This window comes from Convolutriloba macropyga, chromosome 11 (genome assembly GCF_964194025.1).
Source record: "Convolutriloba macropyga chromosome 11, txConMacr16.3, whole genome shotgun sequence".
NCBI lineage: Eukaryota > Metazoa > Xenacoelomorpha > Acoela > Convolutidae > Convolutriloba > Convolutriloba macropyga.
The window spans coordinates 32,126,493-32,147,375 of record NC_134478.1 but is presented as its reverse complement, the minus strand read 5'-3'; the positions used below and the strand labels follow the sequence as shown (position 1 = coordinate 32,147,375).

General features: G+C 35.5%; 1 protein-coding gene across 1 annotated transcript; it reads right to left on the bottom strand.

Annotated features, from left to right (window-relative positions):
* Window positions 1–123: 123 nt before the first annotated feature.
* On the bottom strand, window positions 124–19,021 carry LOC142349102 (sodium/hydrogen exchanger 9B2-like). Its single transcript, XM_075400514.1, has 5 exons — window positions 18,910–19,021; window positions 16,333–16,485; window positions 15,864–16,103; window positions 11,576–11,707; window positions 124–185 (listed from the first exon to the last, which is right to left on the bottom strand). Exons 1-5 carry the CDS (start codon window positions 19,019–19,021, stop codon window positions 124–126), a joined length of 699 nt encoding a protein of 232 aa, XP_075256629.1.
* Window positions 19,022–20,883: the final 1,862 nt, after the last annotated feature.

The following is a 20,883-nucleotide window of genomic DNA, read 5'->3' as shown; positions in this document are numbered from 1 at the left end:
GAATTTGAAAAAGAAATTAGGAATATTTGGTTGCTGAGAGACAATCTTCCGTAGACGTCATTTCTTGTTACACATTTTTGTACTTATCCATTTGCCTTTCTTTCTTCTTTTTTTGTCAACTCTCTATCTTGTTTTTTCTGGTTCTTCGTTATTGTCGCTAAGTGACGGCTTCTTTCTGAAGGGTTCTAAAATACAGCAAACATTTTGAGTTATAGGAACAATGGAAATAGTATTGAGAAAATTTTTTAAAGTACTCCCTGATTTTTGTTACTTTTTTTTCAGTGTTTCAATTTCAGAAGTTTGGTTGCTTTTTAATGTGTTTGTCGTTAAAAAGGGTCACCAATGTTTACTACTTATTAACAAGAGATTTCCAGATTACAATGAATTGCTAGGTTGCACATGTGGGTAAAACATAAAACCCGCAAATTTTACAAATCAAAACAAATCAGAAGTCATCAATCAATCAAAACAAATTAAGGAAATCAAGCTTGTGCTTGAACACCTTCCTAATATGACTCGAACAGGAGTATGGGTATTGTAGGCGTCACTTCTTAATTTGCTACCAGAAAGGTAGTCTTTTTTGTGACTTCTTCCAACAATAGGGTATAAGGCCCAAAGGATCTATTCTGTTTTGCCCCCCCCCCGTGTTTTTTATGACCCCAAGTTACAAATCATGTGTTGTTTTATAGCACGTTACTATGTAAGAAAATAGCACGTGCGCCTGGGGGTCAGAAAAAAATTGTGCCCTCATAAAAGCTGTGGGGGGGCAGAAATTGTGTTGCTATACGAGTCCCATGATTTATTTGGAACACAACCAGTTTCAATTTGGGATCTTTTCTGTTTATGCCCCCCAGCTTAGTGGGTGCATATTTTTTTCACCCCCCCCCCCCAGAAGCACTTGCCAAATTTGTACAAAATGAGTTACCATGTAATCACACGTGCTGTTTAATTGGGGGAGCATAACATAATGGGGGGCACAAACGGCAACTATCCTCAATTTGTTATTAAACAGACGTGCTTGTCTCAGTTCAAGTTCAAAATCTAACTCTAAGGCAGACCCGAGATGGGCTCCTTTTACAGCCTCAAAGTATAAAGACCTAGGGCTACTTATTTCTGCGCGCGAAGTAGGCTTACCTATATCTCTCAGACTAACCGACTCAGTAAAACACTGAAGATATACTTCAATTATAACGATTTATAAAGAGTTAACTCCGGAGTCAGAGGTATACACACCGTGAAGCTACTCTATTAGACTGATTATAGTTAGTGAAGTTAGTGCTATAGAAAAGAGAAAAGTGTCTTCTTAGTCTCTGATTGGTTGAAGGTGTACATCCAGTATTTCTACTGCTACATCCATCCAAGGTTAAGGGTTTTAATTCCGAATCTATAAGTTGTAGCAGAAATACGTTGGATGAGTGGTCTTCGTTGTGGAAGAAAGTGAATAGTCGTGCTGTCGCTGAAATGAGATTGTGACTTGTGCCGTCGTCTAGAGTCCCGGTCAGTAGAGTGTTGACTAGTGTTGTCAGTAAGGTGTCCACTTCAAATGTGGAGTCATCAGAGATGCCAGTTACAGGGTGTACTGGTCAGTAACGTCAGTCCTGTCAGAGTACCCAACTGTCTCTCACGGTCTTGTAGTGAGAGTTTGTTCCCAGTTGGAGGGTCGCGTGTAGTCTGTAGTCTCTCTGGTTGTATAATGAGATTGCTGTTCATCTCCATCTGGTACCGAGTTTGACCGGTCGGATTTACCAGCTTACCTTCTGTTTGAAATCCTTCCTTTAGCTACTGTGTGAGCTATTTTTTGACTGGTCCCACAGATTCCTTTGCATCTTAGTTTCTGGTAAAATTTGCATTGTTCGAGGAGTTTCATTTAAAGTTTAAAGACTGTAAGCTCGGCGTGATTTTCCAATTTGTTGAGTTATTTTCATATCTAGTCCAACCGTACCATGAGGTATGACTATTTTCAATAGTGATCATGGTGGTTTAGGTCAAGGAGTTATTCTTATACATAAACGTGATGCTACTTTAAGCACTTAAAGCGGGGGAAATCTTGAAGTAATTTCCGTCAAAAGAACTGTTATGAATGAGAACCTAGGTTATATACTATGAGAACCGATACAGTAAGAACTGAGATGAGTACTCGCTGGAGAAATTATTTGATTGTTGCGTTGTGATTGTTTCTTTTCGAGTCCGATGGTTTGATGAGGCATGGCCGTCCCGGATCACCATTAACTATTTTAAAAATTATTTCACACAATATTATATTCTTGGCAATCATACAACTTCATATCTAGTTTCGATGGCTACTAGGATAACAAACAAAGATCATGTATGATGTCCAAAAATTTATACAAGAATCGTATAATTTTACGGAAGCCAAAGTTTTCTATAATATTTGTTTTTTTGAAGACGTAATTAATACTTTTTTGCATCTTTCATGGTTATTAATGAAGCATAAAACATTGACTTGACCGGTGACACAAAATCCTTTGCATCTCAGTTTTTGGTAAAAAATTGCGTTGTTCAGGTAGTTTCATTAAAAGTTAAAAGACTGTAAGCTCGACGTGATTTTCTAATTTGTTGAGTTAGTTTCATATCTAGTTCAACTGTACCATGAGGTATGACTATTTTCACTAGTGATCATTGTGCTTTGAGTCAAGTAGTTGTTCTTATAAATAAAAGGGATACTGCTTTAAACGCTTATTGCGGGGGAAACCTTGAAACAATTTTTCTCAAAAAACTGTAATTAATGAGAACCGAGGGTAACAGGCACGAAACGTAAACAGATTCAGACAAAGCTGGAAACAGGAAATTTGCTTTAACTAACCTAAAATGGGAGGTAAATAACAGGACGAGCACTGGATTAAATACAGCAAGAACTGAGATGAGTACTGGCAGGAGAAATTACGTGGTTGTTGCGTTGTTGTTTCTTATCGATTGCTATGATATGATGAGGCATGGCCCTCCGGGATCACCATCATACAATTTTGAAATTAATTCCAAACAATATCATATTCTTGGCAATCATATTACTTCATATCTAAATGCTATGGCCACCAGGATAGCAACTAAAGATCATTCATGACCTACTCCAAATTATACAGGAATAATATAATATTTTGGAAGCCAAAATTTTCTATACTTTTGTTTCTGAAGAAGTAATTATTAGCTTCTTGCATCATACATGGTTATCAAGGACGCATAAAATACTGACTGGTGCCACAAATTTCTTTTGGTCTTAGTTTGTTGTAAAAAAAATGCATTGTGCAAGTAGTTTCAATGAAAATTTTAAGTTTTTAAGCTCTGCGTGATTTTCTAAAATGCAGAGATAGTTTTTATCTAGTTCAAATTTACGTTGATATATTGCTATTTTCACTAGTGTTTATCGTGGTTAAGTCACGTAGTTTTTCTGTTAAATCTACGTGATGCTACTTTAAACAGTTTCAGCCAAAAAAATGTACTTATTAAGAACCCAGATTAAGAGGCACGAAACGTTAACGGAATCAGACAAAGCTGGAAACAGGAAATTGGCTTTAACTAACCTAAACTGGTAGGTAAATAATAGGATGAGTACTTGATTAAATACAACAAGAACTGAGACGAGTACTGACGAGTACTGGCTGAAGAGCACTGGCTAAACTTAATTGAAGGGAAAGAAGAAGTATGGTTCCCTGTAATCATTTTAGGATCATTAATGTTTTCCAGATAACCAATATTTGATTACATACAATTTCCAGAAAACCATTAATGAATCATATATAATTTCTCTGTCATAAATTGCTACTCCGAATAGAGCTTAATATATGTAATGTGATCCATATCGTGACCGGACAAAACAGTCCAAGACAAAACAGTTCCAGATAAAACAGTGCGGATTTGAAAAAGAGTCCCAGACAAAGCAGTCCCTCACAAAATATTTGGATAGACGCAGTCAAAATATTCCCAGAAAAATTTTCCAATTTAAACCTCGAAACAACTGTTAATATAATCTACAAACCATTAAAAACGCAACCTTTGATTAAGGCTTCCGAATGCGTTATTTTTAATAGATATGATTTCAGATTAAACCAAAAACACGGTTCAAAATCGGTGCTGTTTGGCAAATTGTAATCAGCCTGACAGTTGTTCATAACATACAATCATAAGATTAACTTAAGGAGTTTCTGTCACAATTGGTGTGTAAATGTAAAACTTGGGACCACTTCGTCCTGGGACCGTTTTGCCCCTTTTCTTGGGACTATTTTGACCGGGACTGTTTTCTCTGTGATTAGTTTGTTTTCGGGACTGTTTTATCCCGGACTTTTTTGTGTGAGACTGTTTTTTCTGTGCACCGATCCACACACACATATATATATATATATATATATATATATATATATATATATATATATAAACATATATATATATATATATATATATATATATACATATATATAAATATATATGTATATAAATATATACATATATATATATATATATATATATATATATATATATATGTACATATATATACATATATATATAAAGAAAAAATTTTAATGAGGGATGGCCAGCCAATTTTACTGAATAAAAGGTAAATGACTAAGTAAATACGGTGTACAACGACAAAAAAGCTGCGACAGTAGTTCTTAAACAATGAGGTTCTACTAGGTCTTTTTTGTTTGAAATTCAAAAGCCCAATTCACGATGAGTACTTATATGCTCAACTATTATCAGCTAGTCGAATGCAGATGGTTGACTAATGAAACCTGGGGTGAATTTTGCCCAACACTGATATCTGCAGAAATATTGTAGTTTTTTAAACCAATAACGATGGATACTGAGGGAATAATGAAGCGTTTAACTTCTGAAATTTTTTTGGTGGATTCTTTAACACACTGACAGTTGTTCATAACATACAATCATAAGATTAACTTAAGGAGTTTCTGTCACAGTTGTTGTGTAAATGTAAAACTTGGGACCACTTCGTCCTGGGACCGTTTTGCCCCTTTTCTTGGGACTATTTTGACCGGGACTGTTTTCTCTGTGATTAGTTTGTTTTCGGGACTGTTTTATCCCGGACTTTTTTGTGTGAGACTGTTTTTTCTGTGCACCGATCCACACACACACATATATATATATATATATATATATATATATATATAAACATATATATATATATATATATATATATATATATATATACATATATATATAAATATATATGTATATAAATATATACATATATATATATATATATATATATATATATATATATATATGTACATATATATACATATATATATAAAGAAAAAATTTTAATGAGGGATGGCCAGCCAATTTTACTGAATAAAAGGTAAATGACTAAGTAAATACGGTGTACAACGACAAAAAAGCTGCGACAGTAGTTCTTAAACAATGAGGTTCTACTAGGTCTTTTTTGTTTGAAATTCAAAAGCCCAATTCACGATGAGTACTTATATGCTCAACTATTATCAGCTAGTCGAATGCAGATGGTTGACTAATGAAACCTGGGGTGAATTTTGCCCAACACTGATATCTGCAGAAATATTGTAGTTTTTTAAACCAATAACGATGGATACTGAGGGAATAATGAAGCGTTTAACTTCTGAAATTTTTTTGGTGGATTCTTTAACACACTGAAGTTCATTTAACTTGACCATCATAAGTTTGATTAAAACAAATAAAAGATAAGCAGCTAGTTTCTACTTGTTTTTAAAGCTCATCAAAAATGTAAACCTGAATGTGAAACTAAGCAGACCTCAACGAGAACTAAAACAGAAAAATTCAAAGGACGTTCTAGTTCATTTTTTGGAAGCCCGATTGCCATAAACGTAAAAAAATATATATTTCAACCCAAAATTACTAACCTAAAAAGTTTGGAAAGCAAGTTAAATGAGGCATAGTCTTGGCATGTCGGACAATTTACACTTTGACAATTTACTCTTGTGACTAATTTACAATCGGAAAACTATGGTTCAGTTATGTTTTAAAAGATGATTAAATTTGACAATATTGAAAAACCTTGCAACCACAGCTCGTCCGTTAAGACACGGAACATTTTGCACTGCCACCTTCTGGCCAGAGTTTTCAAATCAGTCCGGACCGGGTATAAAGTTTTTGCCATTCGCATTTAAGAACTGAGTTATCCGATATAATGTAGATAACCTCTGCGTTAGTTGATACACACTTAGACCCAAAACTGATTGTTCAGCTTTGCTGAATAACAAATTTGCTTCGCGTAGCATAACAAAAAAACTCTCTGTGGACACAATGCCAGTTTGTGGTGAGTTTTGTTAATAACTGAGACCCTAAACCAAAAATAAAATTATCCCCTGAACAAGTTGTCGTCCAATAAGTTGTCTATAGTTATGCAAAGAAACCGCCGTTCACCATGGAAAAATATGCATATGTTGTAAATGTAACAGAAGTTTATTAATAGTCTTCAATTTTTGATCTGAGCAGTTCTTTCTATTAAAAACAATTTTTATTAAAAACCATTTTCAAGTTGTATTAGGTTTATTTGTAAGCAGTTAGAGGAACTGACTCTGTTTTCTGCACAACGTGTCTCTTAAGTGGGAAATAAAAAAAAGCTTTTGAAAATCAATTAAATAATCAGCACCTCATAGTTATTTAAGTTGTACAAATAGTAAGTTGATTTACAGTAAGGAAAGCAAGTAACGATTTGTTTCTTACCGCTCTGAAAGGAATTGCGTTTCAATTCGCTCTGACTGCCAGTAGATCTTTAGGTTCTATTTGCACTGTTTTTCACGTTATTTTATTTGTCACGTTAACTTTTTTGATTGTTTGCGGATTAAGGTGTCGATGGAATTTAAACACATTTTCAAACTTTCGCTTTTTCAGAGTAGATTAATGTCACGGAAAAGTTTTTAACCGTGTAGAACTTTTTTCGACTGTTATATATTAACAACAGATTTCATCGCAATTCAATCGCAAGGAGTCTGATGCAAAGTTAAAATTAATTATATAGTTTGTTGGTGCTTGATAAAACTGAACTTCCGATATTTGGTTAATTCGTGTTTCATTTGACGTTCGATTTTGACACCAGGTACAATTTTTACGTGGTAGTAATAGTCGTAGTGTTTAGGTTGTCCTTGGTGGCGTCTGTTCATTTAATATGTTTGGCTCCAACAAATCGACAAAAAAATATATGGGTACAAATAAACAATTTTAAGCGTGAAAAAAGCCACGTGCTTTTCATCACGCTTTGAATGTTAATTTGTACACATGTTTTGTTCTTAGAGATTTGTTGGAGCCGAGCATAGTACTCAGTATTTTAAATTGCTCAGACGGGAAATTTCCTTTAGCGAAGACGCTGCAATCACAATGTTAATTGGACAATATTAATTGTATTAATTGGATTATATCACAATATTCAGATATCGGATACTGGAAAAACTTTTCTGCCTCTTCCAAATCTTTTTTTCTGCGAAGTTTCACGTGCAGTTTGCATTTACGATTTCCAAAACGAAGAACTTTATTGAGCGCTTTGCTTGATTGAAAAATGGCGACATAGGGACTCTGGCGAACGAAGCTGTTCTGTCCAAAGCAGTCAGAAAAGCAAGAGAAACATCGAGTCAAAACGAAAATAAAATATTTGAAAGAGTGAAGACGTTATGTCATTAAGCCTTCTTTGGAAAAACTGCAAAAATTTTAAGCTTAGTTGGATTTGCAATTTCCAATGAGAAAACCTAAAACGATCTTTGTTCTCTGCGCCTCAAAGAAAAAGAGCCGATTCTACTGGTTACCGATCAGCTGTGCTTGGGATATCAAATCTCAGAGATTGTTGTCAGTGACATCTTGTCTTCCTTCTCCAAAGGTACTGCAGCCGGTCCAAGCATGTTGTATCCTGAGCATCTGTCAAAAGCCATTCGTTACAATAACCCTGAGGAGTCCAATACCGCAATGAAAAAACTCACCAGCCGAATTAATTTCTGTTCAGCAAGAGGTTTTCCAAATGACGTTGGCCCAACTTTTTACAATGCCTCTCTAACAGTTCTTATAACAAAAACAGATGTAGGACCCACTGCTGTCGGAGAAGTTTTCCGCCGTCTTGTGGCTAAATGTTTTGTTTCCTTTGCAAAGGAGGAAGCATGAGAAGTTTTCTGTCCCATTGAACTTGGAATTGCCATAAGGGGAGGTGCGGAATCCACTATCCACGCATTAAAACTAATATATGAAGAGTGTGACAGAAGGCTTAGAAGTCTTCCAGACAGATTTTGAAAACGCTTTGAATTCCATCAGACGACAGGGAGTTTTATCAGAATACCTGAAACAAATACCTTGTATATATCCGTTTGTTAGCTCGTGCGACACAAAACACAGTTCACAACGGACTATAAAGAGTGAATATGGGGTACAAAAGGGTGATCCTCTGGGGCCACTGTTGTTTTCCTTGGCTCTCATACCTCTCATTAACAAGATTAAGCAGAAAGTCCCCATGCTTTTAACGAACTTTTGTTGTCTTGACAACGGCATTTTGGCGGGAACTGAAGCCGAACTAATGCATAGCTTAGATATTTTTGAAAGTGAAGGCAAAGACTTGGGCTTTAACGTAAAGACCTCAAAAGTATGCTGTGGTTGCCCCAAATCCTGATCAGTTTAGATCAAAACTTGAAGAATTTGAAGTACTCGGGGCGCTAATTGGAACGGAGAATCATCATGCATATGTCTCAACCAAGAAACTGAAGAAAACTCAGCCTCTACTAGATCGCTTACAGCAATTTGACGATCCTGATTCAGCTTATGGCATCCTTAAAATTTGTATTGTTAATCGGTACTCTGCTACCAAGCCCTCAGTTACTAAAGACTTTCTTCTTTTTGACAATGCACAGAGTGATTGCCTAGAAACATTAATCAAGGGAAACATTACGTGCAGCAATTGGAGACAAGCAAATTTGCCCATCAAGTTAGGAGGATTGGGTTTGGGATGCTCAAGTGATCAACATCTAGCAGCTTTTATTAATTCAGTGGAGTCCGCTTCTTCTACAGTTGAAGCTCTTATTAGGATTCTTATGAAACCTACTCTGAAAAATGAGTTGGGCTGAAACCTACTCTGGAAAATGAAGTTAACGCGAATTGTCTTGTTGGATTGCAAGATGTATTTAGGAGAAGTCATTGGAAAATTCAGGAGAAACTTGATCAAAAGTCAATCAATAATCTATCACAGGCAACAAATGAGCGAGAAAGAGCTCGGTTGCAGTCACTTCTTGCTCCTAATGCAGGTGCTTGGTTAACCACGCCTCCTATTTTGTCAAAGTGATCTAGTTGCCTCAAATACAGGCTGTGTATCCCTATATATGATGCTCCCCAAAATTGTCCCTAATGTGAAAATGGTGTCATCGATATTCACGGGGACCATTCTTTAACATTAGGAGGACAACGAGATAATATTCATCGTCACGACCGTCTAAGAGATAAAGTTTTCTCTTTTTGTGTTTCTGCATGTTTGAGCCCTTCACTTGAAAACAAAGAATTTTGCTGCAACAACCAATCCTGATGTGCAGACGTTTTTTTAACCGCCTGGACACAAGGAAAACCAGTAGCGCTTGATTTAACAGTGGTGTTATACCTGCAATCAACAATTATTGCAAATGCGGCGGATACACCATATTGTGCGTTAATATATGCTGACGACTGCAAACTAATTGCCCATGACGCTGACTGCCGAGAAGCCGGAATATTTTTGCCGCTGTAATTTGATATTCTTGGTGGTTCGTCTGAAACCTCGCGAAGGGCAAACATACCCGTCAGGTTGCCGGAAAATAGCCGCCGTTGATTCCCATAACTCTATTGGGATTGAAAAAAAAAAGATTTTCGTATAAAAACATTTGTAAGTGCGATTTATTTTGATGTCATTTCGTAATTGAACATACACCTGTCTTTCAGTGAGAGGGTACAAGGTCTAGTATCAATACCAATAAGCACTATAGATAGTAACTAAAACCTATGAGAACAAAGTTCAAGTACCTGGCATCTTAAAATTGGCTTTATGGGTTCATCCCGTTTCTTCTTCTGACTTTGATTTTTTAAATCTCTTCATTTTGATTTGCTTTGCTAAGAAGCTGCTGTTTAAAAAGACTTTGAGCAGAACGACAGAAGAGTGAAACTAGCCTAGAGAAGTAAAAAAAATTTCACGCAAAATGTCGAAAAAGCGGCAAAATGCGTAAAGCGAAAAAAAGTTTGACGAATTAAAACAAAATTAGGAGCGCTATATTAGCCGGCTGAGAAGAAGAGGGCGGCTATTATTAAAGAGAATAGCTTGTCTGGGGGACGGAGGAAATGATTTTTCGGAAGGTTCTAGCGTTGCGATCAACTGATTGACTCATTCAATTAATGCGTGGGAACGCAAATACGATAATTACCCGATTCGCCTAGTGACAACAGATGCATGTACCTGATTAGTGCAGAGTTCTCTCTTTAAATGCATCCTTATCACGCTACTGGCTGAGAGTAAGGGTTTCTTTTGTCTCTAAATGAGAGGTTACCATAACCGGATGTGTGGTTTTGTGAGCGGAAAGACTTGTATAAACCAATCAGATTTATTTCGCAAAACTCTGCAAAATACGATAGACACCAATTGCTGAAGAACGGGAATTGTCCAAAGGAGTGATATGCCGCCCAATGACTTTGACTGGTTATTTGCTTGATTACCCAAGATTCATTTGTCCAACTAAAATATTTACAATAGTAATTGCTTCAAACTTCATTCGAGAGTGGTAAATCACCCGGAGGAAATTAACGGGTAGAGTTGAAGCCATAAAAGTTAATCGCGCTCACTGTTAAACCAATGGCTATATAAACAGTCAGTTTATAGCTCCGATTGGCTCTCCTAGTTTGGTTCAGAAGAAATACTCTATACGCAATTTCGTTTTACACTATTAAAGAGTAATCAAAGTTTTAACAATAAAAGCGATGAGTTCTATAACGAAGCTGAAGTTATTGTTGGATGAGGTTCCACCTGATATTGTTGTGTTGAACTAAATCTGACTGAATTATGTTTAGTGACAGATTTTGTCATCAGTTTCTTGTATGTGAACTTGATGAACATTAGGCCGACTGGAGCACAAAGCAGAATGGATAGAAGGCTGCCTATAAAACACATCGTAATATCAATTATTGTGCTATAAAGCTCTCAAAGATAGTTTCCGACGCGAGACAGTTGTTTGTATTGGTGTTAGCTAATCTATTGTGATTCATGTAGTGTGATTAAATTTGACATGAATAGTACTTTAAGCAATGGGTTTCTTTTAAGAGCCCAAATTTGAACATTCACTTGGGTACGGCAATCTTGAGCTAATTTTCCCATTCGTGACTACTGCTTACTACTTAAAAGAGACTAATAATTTTTCAGAAAGTTATCACAAAAAATTGTCATACATTTTCATGATCATTCACGTCTTTTTTCATGACCTATAACACCTAAAGTTTAACTTAAGTACATTTCTTTAATGTATTGAAGCTAACTCGTAAAAATGTAAGCATATAAGTATATTTTCTGGATCTACATGCTTCAAAAAGTGAATAAAAAAAGCAAAATATGTCTATATTATAGTACCATTTAGTATGTCCTGTGCCATGGAGTATTCTTTTACATGTTCTTGCTTGTACTTGTTTTCATCTCCACTTTGCACAGCCTTGTCATCTAATGTTGACATTGGAACCCCTCCCATGATGGCCTGTACTGTTGCTGAACAACAATAATGACATATTAATAATACGATTGAAATGTGACAAAACAAATTCCAGTTTTTGGAAGTGTATCACACCCAGGGTCAAGCAACTCTCTGGATAATAGATGATAGCGGTTATAGTTTTCAAATTCTACCAGCCCATTCTGCGTTATCTACGCTGCGTTTAGTTTTTTAAATGCTGGGTTTTCAACTTAATTCTTCCATAAAATAAGAGATTTTAGCGCCCCCCTGGCTGCTGCATTTGAAATGTTGAATAGCCGCACATATATGAAATGTTTAATAGCCGCTACTTATTATTGGCCTTCTCTTGATTTTTTACAATTCAAAGAATTTGAATTGTATTGGGGCGCTGTCTTTTAATTAAGATCTGTTCACACATTTTCATGATTTTGAAGTCAAATTGAACTAGTGATTATGGTCACGCCGCCGAAACAGGAAGTGGAGCGAAAAAGCGAGTGGTTTTGCGGCGTGAAATTTTTTTGCTCTGAATTTAAAGTAGGGTGAAAAAACGGTGTTTGAACAAAAATTCGCTTTCTCGCTAGTGGTTTTTTTGTTCACATGCGGCAATTCCACTCTGATTTTTAGTGGTTTTTTTTTCGATTTTTTGGATCGGATTTTTTTCTAAAGCGTTTTCCCAATCCATTCATAGTTCATTCTACGCCTTGTCTTTTGTTTGAACCAAATTTCCATTTCTTGCCAGTGGTTTTTTTGTTCACACGCGGCATTTCGACATTGATTTTGTTTCTTTAAGGAAATTTTTGATCTGTTTTTTTAGAAATACTTTTCCCAATCCACGCATAGTCCTTTTTAGATCTAATTTTTCGTTTTGTCAGTGAAAATTCTTTGAAGTGTACGTCAGGACTTATCCTGCTGTTTTCTTTATTAGATGGAATAGAGTCAAAGTCATCAAAACATTTATCTAAAAACTAAAAACAACTCGCAGATTTCATTAATAGTAAGAAATTTTTAATCATTTTTTTTTCTGTGAGACAATTCGTGAGATCAATTTGAAAATCAAACAGCGTCAAAAACGTAAAAACCAAAGTATGTCACCTCAAAGCGATAACTCGAATATAACCGACTAAAGATAGGATAACTGCTTTCAAACGACCTGCGAGGGGTTGGCTTCTTCAGTAGCTGGCCACGGCTTAGTGAGTCTAGCTTTAGCTTAATTCGACTCGTCAACTTTTAGTTTTCTATTCTTGTTAGTAAATAAATCAAACAAAAAACAGATATTTTAACAACTTGCCAAACATTGCAAAATTTAAAAGAAAAGCTTCAAATTTTGGAGTGAAAATGATCAAAACTACTTTTTATCTCTGGAATAATGTCAAGTGACCCATCTGCAAGACTTGAAAAACTTTGTTGGCCAGTAATGATTGTTAAACTCTAAAAAAGACAAAAATTTGCAAAAATTTTGAAAACAATAGCAAATTTTAACAAAATATTGCTAAAATTCAAGATATTAAAATCTCCGAGATTTTTTTATTGTCTCAAAAGACTACTCAGTATCCCCATTTCAAGCTGTAAATATTTTCATTGGTTCATAGAAAACCACAAACTTGGAACATGATAATAATTTTCTGAAAATTTGAACAAAAATATCAAAAAATTGCTAAAGTTCCATTAACTTTTAAAACTATGGGACAGCTTATCAACAGCCCTTGGAGGAGGTGCCTTTGACCCTGGTGCCGGAAAAATTGCTGATATTAAAATCTTTAAAAAACATTCCATTACATCTACAAGCTATGCAGTAACCGATAACTAGACCCTAGAGGACATTAAATGACTCTTGAGAGTGGAGAAACCAAAAAATCGACCAAAAATTTTGAAAAACTTAAAAAAATTGCAAGTTGCATAAGAAACTTGCTAAAATTTGTTATAAAAAAAGTTGAAAACTAATCTCTGGCCAAAAAAAACTTTTTCCGGTAATTTAATATCAAAAGCTAACGGAGATTTTCATATAGGCTGAAAGACCTGAATAATGATAATAAATGTCAAAAAAAATGAAAAAAAATCAGTGGTTTTGAAATCCTGAAACAATCCATCACATTTAGAAACTGTACAGTAACCTATTGTCCAACCCTAGAGGAGATTCCTTGGATCTTGAGGCGGTAGAAACCTAATATCAAAAAAAAATTTAAAAAAGCATTAAAATAAATGAAAGCTTTATCGAAAAACTGTTAAAAATTGTGATGTTCCATAAAACTATTCCATGGTAAATCAAACTTTTCAGTAACTCAATCAAACGCTGAAAGAAGTTTTCTGGCCCTGGGTCTGCAAAAACTTGAATAATGAAAAACAAATGTCAAAAAATTGAAAAAATTAGCACATTTTGTAAAAGAAATGCTAAAATTCGTGATGTTAAAATGTTGCAGCCATTCCTCCACTACAACTAGAAACTATGCAGTAACGTTTTATAGCACCCTAGAGGAGGTTCTTTGAAACTTAGGATTGAAAGCACTCACAAAATGACAAAAATTTTCAAGAAGATTGAAAAAAAATTGTTAAATTTAGTATGAAGTTGCGTGTTTTTAGCGATCGGTTGTTCAAACGTAGCCACGATGGGGGCTGGGAATGCACTGGGGGCTGACGGAGAGGGAGGGGGATGGTTAACAGTGAGGTGATGGACAACAGCGCGGTGTGGGGATGGTGGGGCGATAGTGGCGGGGGGGGGTCAACAGTGGGGGTGTCTACAAACTCTCTTCCGCCCTTCACACAATAAGTATAAGTCCACAAAACAGTTTGAGCTGAAACAAAGCTCAAAGGCTCTAAGATCACTTAAGGCAATCTGGCGCTACCTGTTCATCCTGTTTTTGAGGACGAAAAGTCAAAAACGTCAGACGAAAAATCGGTCAAGCGAAAAATCGCATAAATAAGACAAACATGACTAATATAATTGCTACAAACTTCGTTTGAGAGCAATTATTAAACTGAGCAAATGTACCCAAAGTCAAAGAAACCAGAAGCTAGCAACTGCAGTCCTTGAATAAGCCTACTAGTTAGAAAGCTAACATGACGTTTCATTAACTGTTATGACAACAAAAAGAGCATATACCAGCAGTATAAAAACTCACTAATACAAATGCCCTCTCAAAAGCTGAAAGTTTGCTCAAACGCCAATTTGTCACTTGACATTAATAGCTGTTTATAAACCAAGCTTTAAACTTACTATCTTTTTTTCGCTCCCTCAGCGGCGTGTAAAATTACCATTTTCATTTGACCTCATTCACATCAAAAATTCCCAGAATATTGTGAGTAGATATTTAAAAAAATACAGAGCACCAAACAATCCTAATGTTTTGAATTGTTTTTTAAAAGTAACACACAAATATGGCCAACTCGCAAAATATGATGTCAACCTATGATTTGATCTGGGCTGAGTTGAATTCTGATCAGATTGTCATGATCTTTAGTCACATCGTCCAAAAAGAGCACACGTCGAATAGTCCGATTTTGAATGTGTTCCATAATTACATAAATAACCGGTAAAAACATTAATTAGTTTTTTTGTTGGCCTTGCTGGCGTCAGTCTTTTTTCATGCGTACACTCTTGAAAAGAAACAACAAGAATGAAAAAGTTTACTCTTGAAAAGGAACAACAAGTGTGAAAAGTGTAAAAATAATTGATACTAAGAATAATGGTGGAAATAATAGTGTACTTTTTTATCAGTCCACCCTAAATTACACTTAATGCAAAGAGTATACAAAGAGTGGAGGGAAGAGTTTAAATATATTGTATTTTTTTAAAATTACAGCCATACACTCTTTTCCCGATAAATAGGAGTGAAGAACACATTACACCCTGATCGCCGCTAATTAGGGCTGGATTAAGGGTAAAACCTCGGCCCGGCATGCTATCAAATAATTCAGCCAAGACCAACACCGCTTCTTATAACAGTCAGGTTTTCGCGGTTTTTCTAAAATTTCAAGTTCAAATCCTGGTGACTTTAAAAGAATGTTTCTATGAGACATTGGAGTTTCTGCGCACTAAGAACCATAACCAATCAGACTTTAGTCGTGAATCACTTTAATTTTTTCTAACAATTTTGTATTCAACTCATTGTTATTCATAAAGATTGGTAAAGGAGGTATAGCCTGTTGCCGTCAACTCAGATTGGAAAATTTCAAAAATCGTTACGCATGTAATACCTTTGGGACACCAGCAAAGTGCGACAAATATGCACTCTTTCAGTGACCATTCTCTGCTGACCAAACTTGTGTCGTTTTCAATTTTGTGTTCATGAATTGTTGATGTGATATCCATGTGGTCTATAGATTCTGCTGGGCGTCGTTTCTTTCGCTTTACTGGACATTTCGATTGTCCGTGAAGTGAAACGACAACCATTGCCCAAATACATCGAATGATCACTCCGCATAAAATGATGAGCACTGAAAACAAAAAGAAAACGCAATGAGATTTGTAGAACTCCTTTAGAGGACAAACGCTCTGAATTGTGTCGAGTATTGGTAAAATGCCAACTTCTACAGGTATGGAGAAAAAAATTAAGTTCATATTTTATGGAAGCCAAGTACAAAATTATTGAATATTACTCCTTTTTCATTAAAACATTGAAAAGAATTCAAAAGTAATTCGAAGCCAAATTCTTGATGAACTTACTAATGCCGATAATGCGAATGGCTTCCGTGTTGATAAGCACGTATAATTTCAGCTCTGTTCCTACTAAGCCGAACAGCATTGGAGCCACAAATGACCAGGCATCTGCGAAGCTTGCGCTCACATTTTGTCTAACGCCAGGTGACCACCTGACGCCTGTAAATGTACGCTTTAAATAAGATGACTCCTGCTATTTTTATTCATCGAAAGAAGATGGGCGCTGTCATTAACAAGATCTAATAAGTTGAGAGAAATAAGATTAAAAGGCTGGCAAAGAACAAAAATTCACTAATTTTTTACGAAAAATATACTGAATGTCATAAGGGCTTATAGTTAAAACAAAATCGCTATGCAGACCAACTTTTGTTTCACTACAAAGGAGATGGGACCAGTCATTATAGAGAGTTAACTACATAAAAACAATTATCTATCAACTGAAAACAATTGATAGTTTTCCTAACACCACTTTAGGTAGCAAATTAGACTTTTGAGTAATGAGATTAATTCATAAGATACATTGTAGTTGCCATAAAAATCTTAATCTGAAAGGTCTTTACTCTGAAAACATACCAATTTTGTTCATTGGGCCTCATTTGAACATAAATTGGATTCGGTCTCTCATTAATTTAACCTCTGAATGAAAATATACTTATAGGTGGGTTGAAACGAAGTTACAAAAAAGACAGCGCCTCTTTTCAAACCGAATCCTTTGTCATGGAAAATAATACTAATGATAAAAAATAAAAATAATAATGAATTTAACCAAACAGCTTGGTAGTCTCCAGATTAGGGGAAAATCAAGTTTCAATAATTAAAATTTCTCGAAGACTTTTCATCCTGAAGGGTATCTTTTATATTTGAATCTTTTCACTGCTTCGCCTTCCAAAAAGTTTTTCACTTCTCTTCGAAACTGATTTTTTTATTGTGAATAATAGGTAAGGCAAAACTGTTAAGTTGAGACAAGGAATTATTGAATCGGGATACTTTTCAATGGATCTGGTCTTTGCACAACCAAAAGTTATTGACCAGTGGACCGAGGCATTCATAGAAGTTAGGCGCAGTGAAATCCTGTTAAGCAGAATTAGGTAGTCAAGAACTAAAAAATAACTGACTGGCAATAGGCGATTCCAAACGAAGATTTCAACGTATTCCTTGTCACCTAAAATTGAACTGCAAGTTATCCATTTTAAACATGAACATTGCAGTTTTTTCAAGCGTTGAAGATACTGAGGTCTTGGGTTCCAGACATTTGACGCATAAAAGACAGCAGTGAATATATATGTTTTCACCAATGTGCATTTGACAGTTTCTGTTGTTGTGCGGTGTATTATTCTTCCTAAATGATGCAATTTCTGAAATCCGTTCTGTATGTTCATATCGAGGTGACAATTCCAAGTCATGCTGGACGTAAAAAAAATCCGAGGTCTTTGTTTTTCGATTTTGATAGCACTTCCATTTGCAAATAACTCTGCGGACAAATCATATATTTTTTTGTATGAGAACTTGAAAATGCTAAATATGTCAAAGTTAATGTTTAGTTTGTTTGAGCCGGACTATTCGATAGCTCTATTCATATCAAACTGGAGCCCCTTATTGTTCTGAAATCTGTCCTATTATTTTCGTATCTTCGGCATAAGGGAAAGTTTTGCTCAAAGACTTTTCATCAAACCCAAAACGAGCGAGCTTTTGGACAACAAAATTAAAATTTATCGCATTAAATGCTTTAGCAATATGCAAGTAAACTGTTATTGGAGATGAACTCTCATCTAACACTTGATATGAGTTATCACAATATAGTAACAATTGGATGACTGTTGAATGCCATTGCCCAAAACCATGTTGCGCAGCACAAAGCTTCCTTTCAACTGTCTTCCTAGTCTAGTTTGTTTGTGAATTGTTCGTTTCAAAAACTATAGAAATTGCTTGCAAAGAGCATTGCAATTGGTGTGCAATTTTTAATTTCCATTTTGCTAGCATTTTTGAGAAGAGGACACGCGTGTACGTTTTTTCCAGATTTTGGGAAATTGGCAAGCGTTAATAATGCAGCTAACATCCTTGATGAGACCCAAAACTACACTACTTGGCTATTAAAAAGCCTTATTGTTTCTATTAATTGTGTAATTGTTCATTTTCCTCAAAAAAATCTTAACATGAAAAACAAACGGTGCTTTCTTGATAAATCTTGAAATCTCCGACCCCGAAAATTTTGGACAGTATAGGGAGTCGGGTCTGGGTTGTGATCATAAAAGTCGGGATAATAGTGTTTGTTAAATGTTTTTGCAGCGTGCGAAAAAAAAATTGAATTCTCGAACGTCTGATATGAGGTCACTTTAGTGGGAAGGTTTTATCAGAGATCCCTATCACGTGCAACGGTCCGATCAGAGGTAGTTGGATCTGGAGTCTCAACTTCGGCATGATTTTGCTTCGTGACTCAATGCGACACCTGTTTCGAGCAGCTCATTATGAAATTAGATCAAAAATTAGATAAAAAGTTGTGCAACTGTTTCAAGTAAATTTTAAACCCCCTTTTTGCCTCCAAATTGCAACTGCAATTATACAAAGTTGTATACTGCAACTTACTTGACATAAATGCAGTGACAACAACAGCCAGTGGTCCGACACTCTTCTGGCCGTAGAATTTGGACACCAAGATGAATGCAAATGCAGTCACCAGCAAAATGAAGAACCTCATCCTAGAAATCATAAGCACAAATGCCTGGTTTTTTTGTCTGTTCTCAATTAAAATAGAGCGTAGCTATTTGTGTTACAATTATTCTGTCCCATTTATTCTACGATGTTTTTAGTGTCATATTTACTATTTCGTGAGTCACAAAGAAAAAACAGAAAAATTGCGAATAGTGTCAACGGATTCAATTCTATTCATCGGTTCATCAGTAAATATTATCAACCTCGTCAAGGAATGAGCGGGAATAAAAAAACAACATCCCTGAAACAGTCAAATTTGACCGTAAAGAGACCACAGGACTAATATAATTGCCACAATATTCGTTTGTGAGCAATTAATAATAGAACGTTCCAAAAAGTGGCCATTTCAATTCCTACGTTTTCTGTTTATCTCAATCTCATCTTTTTTATCTACATAATTTTAAAAAACTTTAACTCTGTCCGTATTTGAAATTGTTGCTTATTCACACTATATGGGAAGCGCTATGATTAGTCCCATAAAGTTGCATCACAAGCAAACGTTTGAAAAACTTTAGACTGAAATGAAAACTGCCTGTTCAAATTGAAATTTCGCATCAAAAACAATTGTTCACTAGTGGCAATAGTTTTCAAAATAACGCTGGGTGAAGTGTCAGAATTATGAATCAAAATTTGACGTCTGGGCGAACCCTCATGAAGATATTTACATAGTCTGGACCATTATTTTTGGTATAATTACCATGATTGGGAGCAACCTAGGTTATAAGACTACTAAGATGGGGGGAGCTATAATGGACAAGACCCAAAAGTTATATTTGGAAGTACATTATGGGTATTTAGGATCATTATTACGGCCGTAAAAATTGGCTTAATGAAAAATTGACCGGCGTTTCAAAAAACCTGTCTTCTCACAAAATTTACGTAGAGTCAATCATGGATGCTTTTTTTCGAAATACATCGCAACAAATTGCATTAATTCCCACAAGTTTGAATCATGGGCAGATTTTTGTCTGGATCGTCTGATCATGGTCAATTTTCGTCTGGATTTACCGGGTTCATATTTCCACCACCTCAGCCCGGGACTCTTTGCTTCTCTTATAACTATCGGGCATCTCTTATAAACCTCTCTCCTGGACCTACTTGTTTTCAAGTTTCCATTTTTCCAACCTGTACATGAACTTCTTGTCAAACGAATCTTATGCACAATTTACATTAGGTTCTTCTATCTTAACTGTTACAAAATTGTTTACGGAACTTCCGTAAAGCCACATTTTTCGTTTTGGTTTTGTTTAGTTCTTGTTTTGGCATCGGTAGATGCCTCTAATGAACTGACACAAACAAATGAATCATACAAAACAAATCTCCTAAATACACCTGTTGTTTGTGTCGTCTGCGGCTATAATGTATTCTTCCTCTGCCTCGTCTTCTGCTTGAGGTGGAAGATACCAGAAAATGGCACTTAGCACTGCTCAGTGAGATCAAATTTGCAGTTAAGCTGTTTTCACATTTATATGAAGTTTTTTAGATGTTTTCACATTTATATGGTGTTTTTTAGAGGTTTTCACATTTATATGGTGTTTTTTAGAAGTTTTCTCGTTTATATGGCGTTGACATAGATAGCTAAGAATTCAGCGACACTCAGGAAAGCGGGGAAAATGGTTCATCAGACATTTGACAAATGATAATGATGTTTATTCCCTGAAAAGTTTGTACAAATCAGGCAAAAAAGTTTTCAAAAACCAGTCCTGGTACATTCACTTGAAATAGGAATCAAGTTTTCATTGTACCACTTTAAATCATTTCATAAAAAAGTTTCCACTGATTGTTCTGGTAAAATTGTTTGTCACCACTATTACACCGCAAAGACAGAATCGAATTGCTACGTTCAAA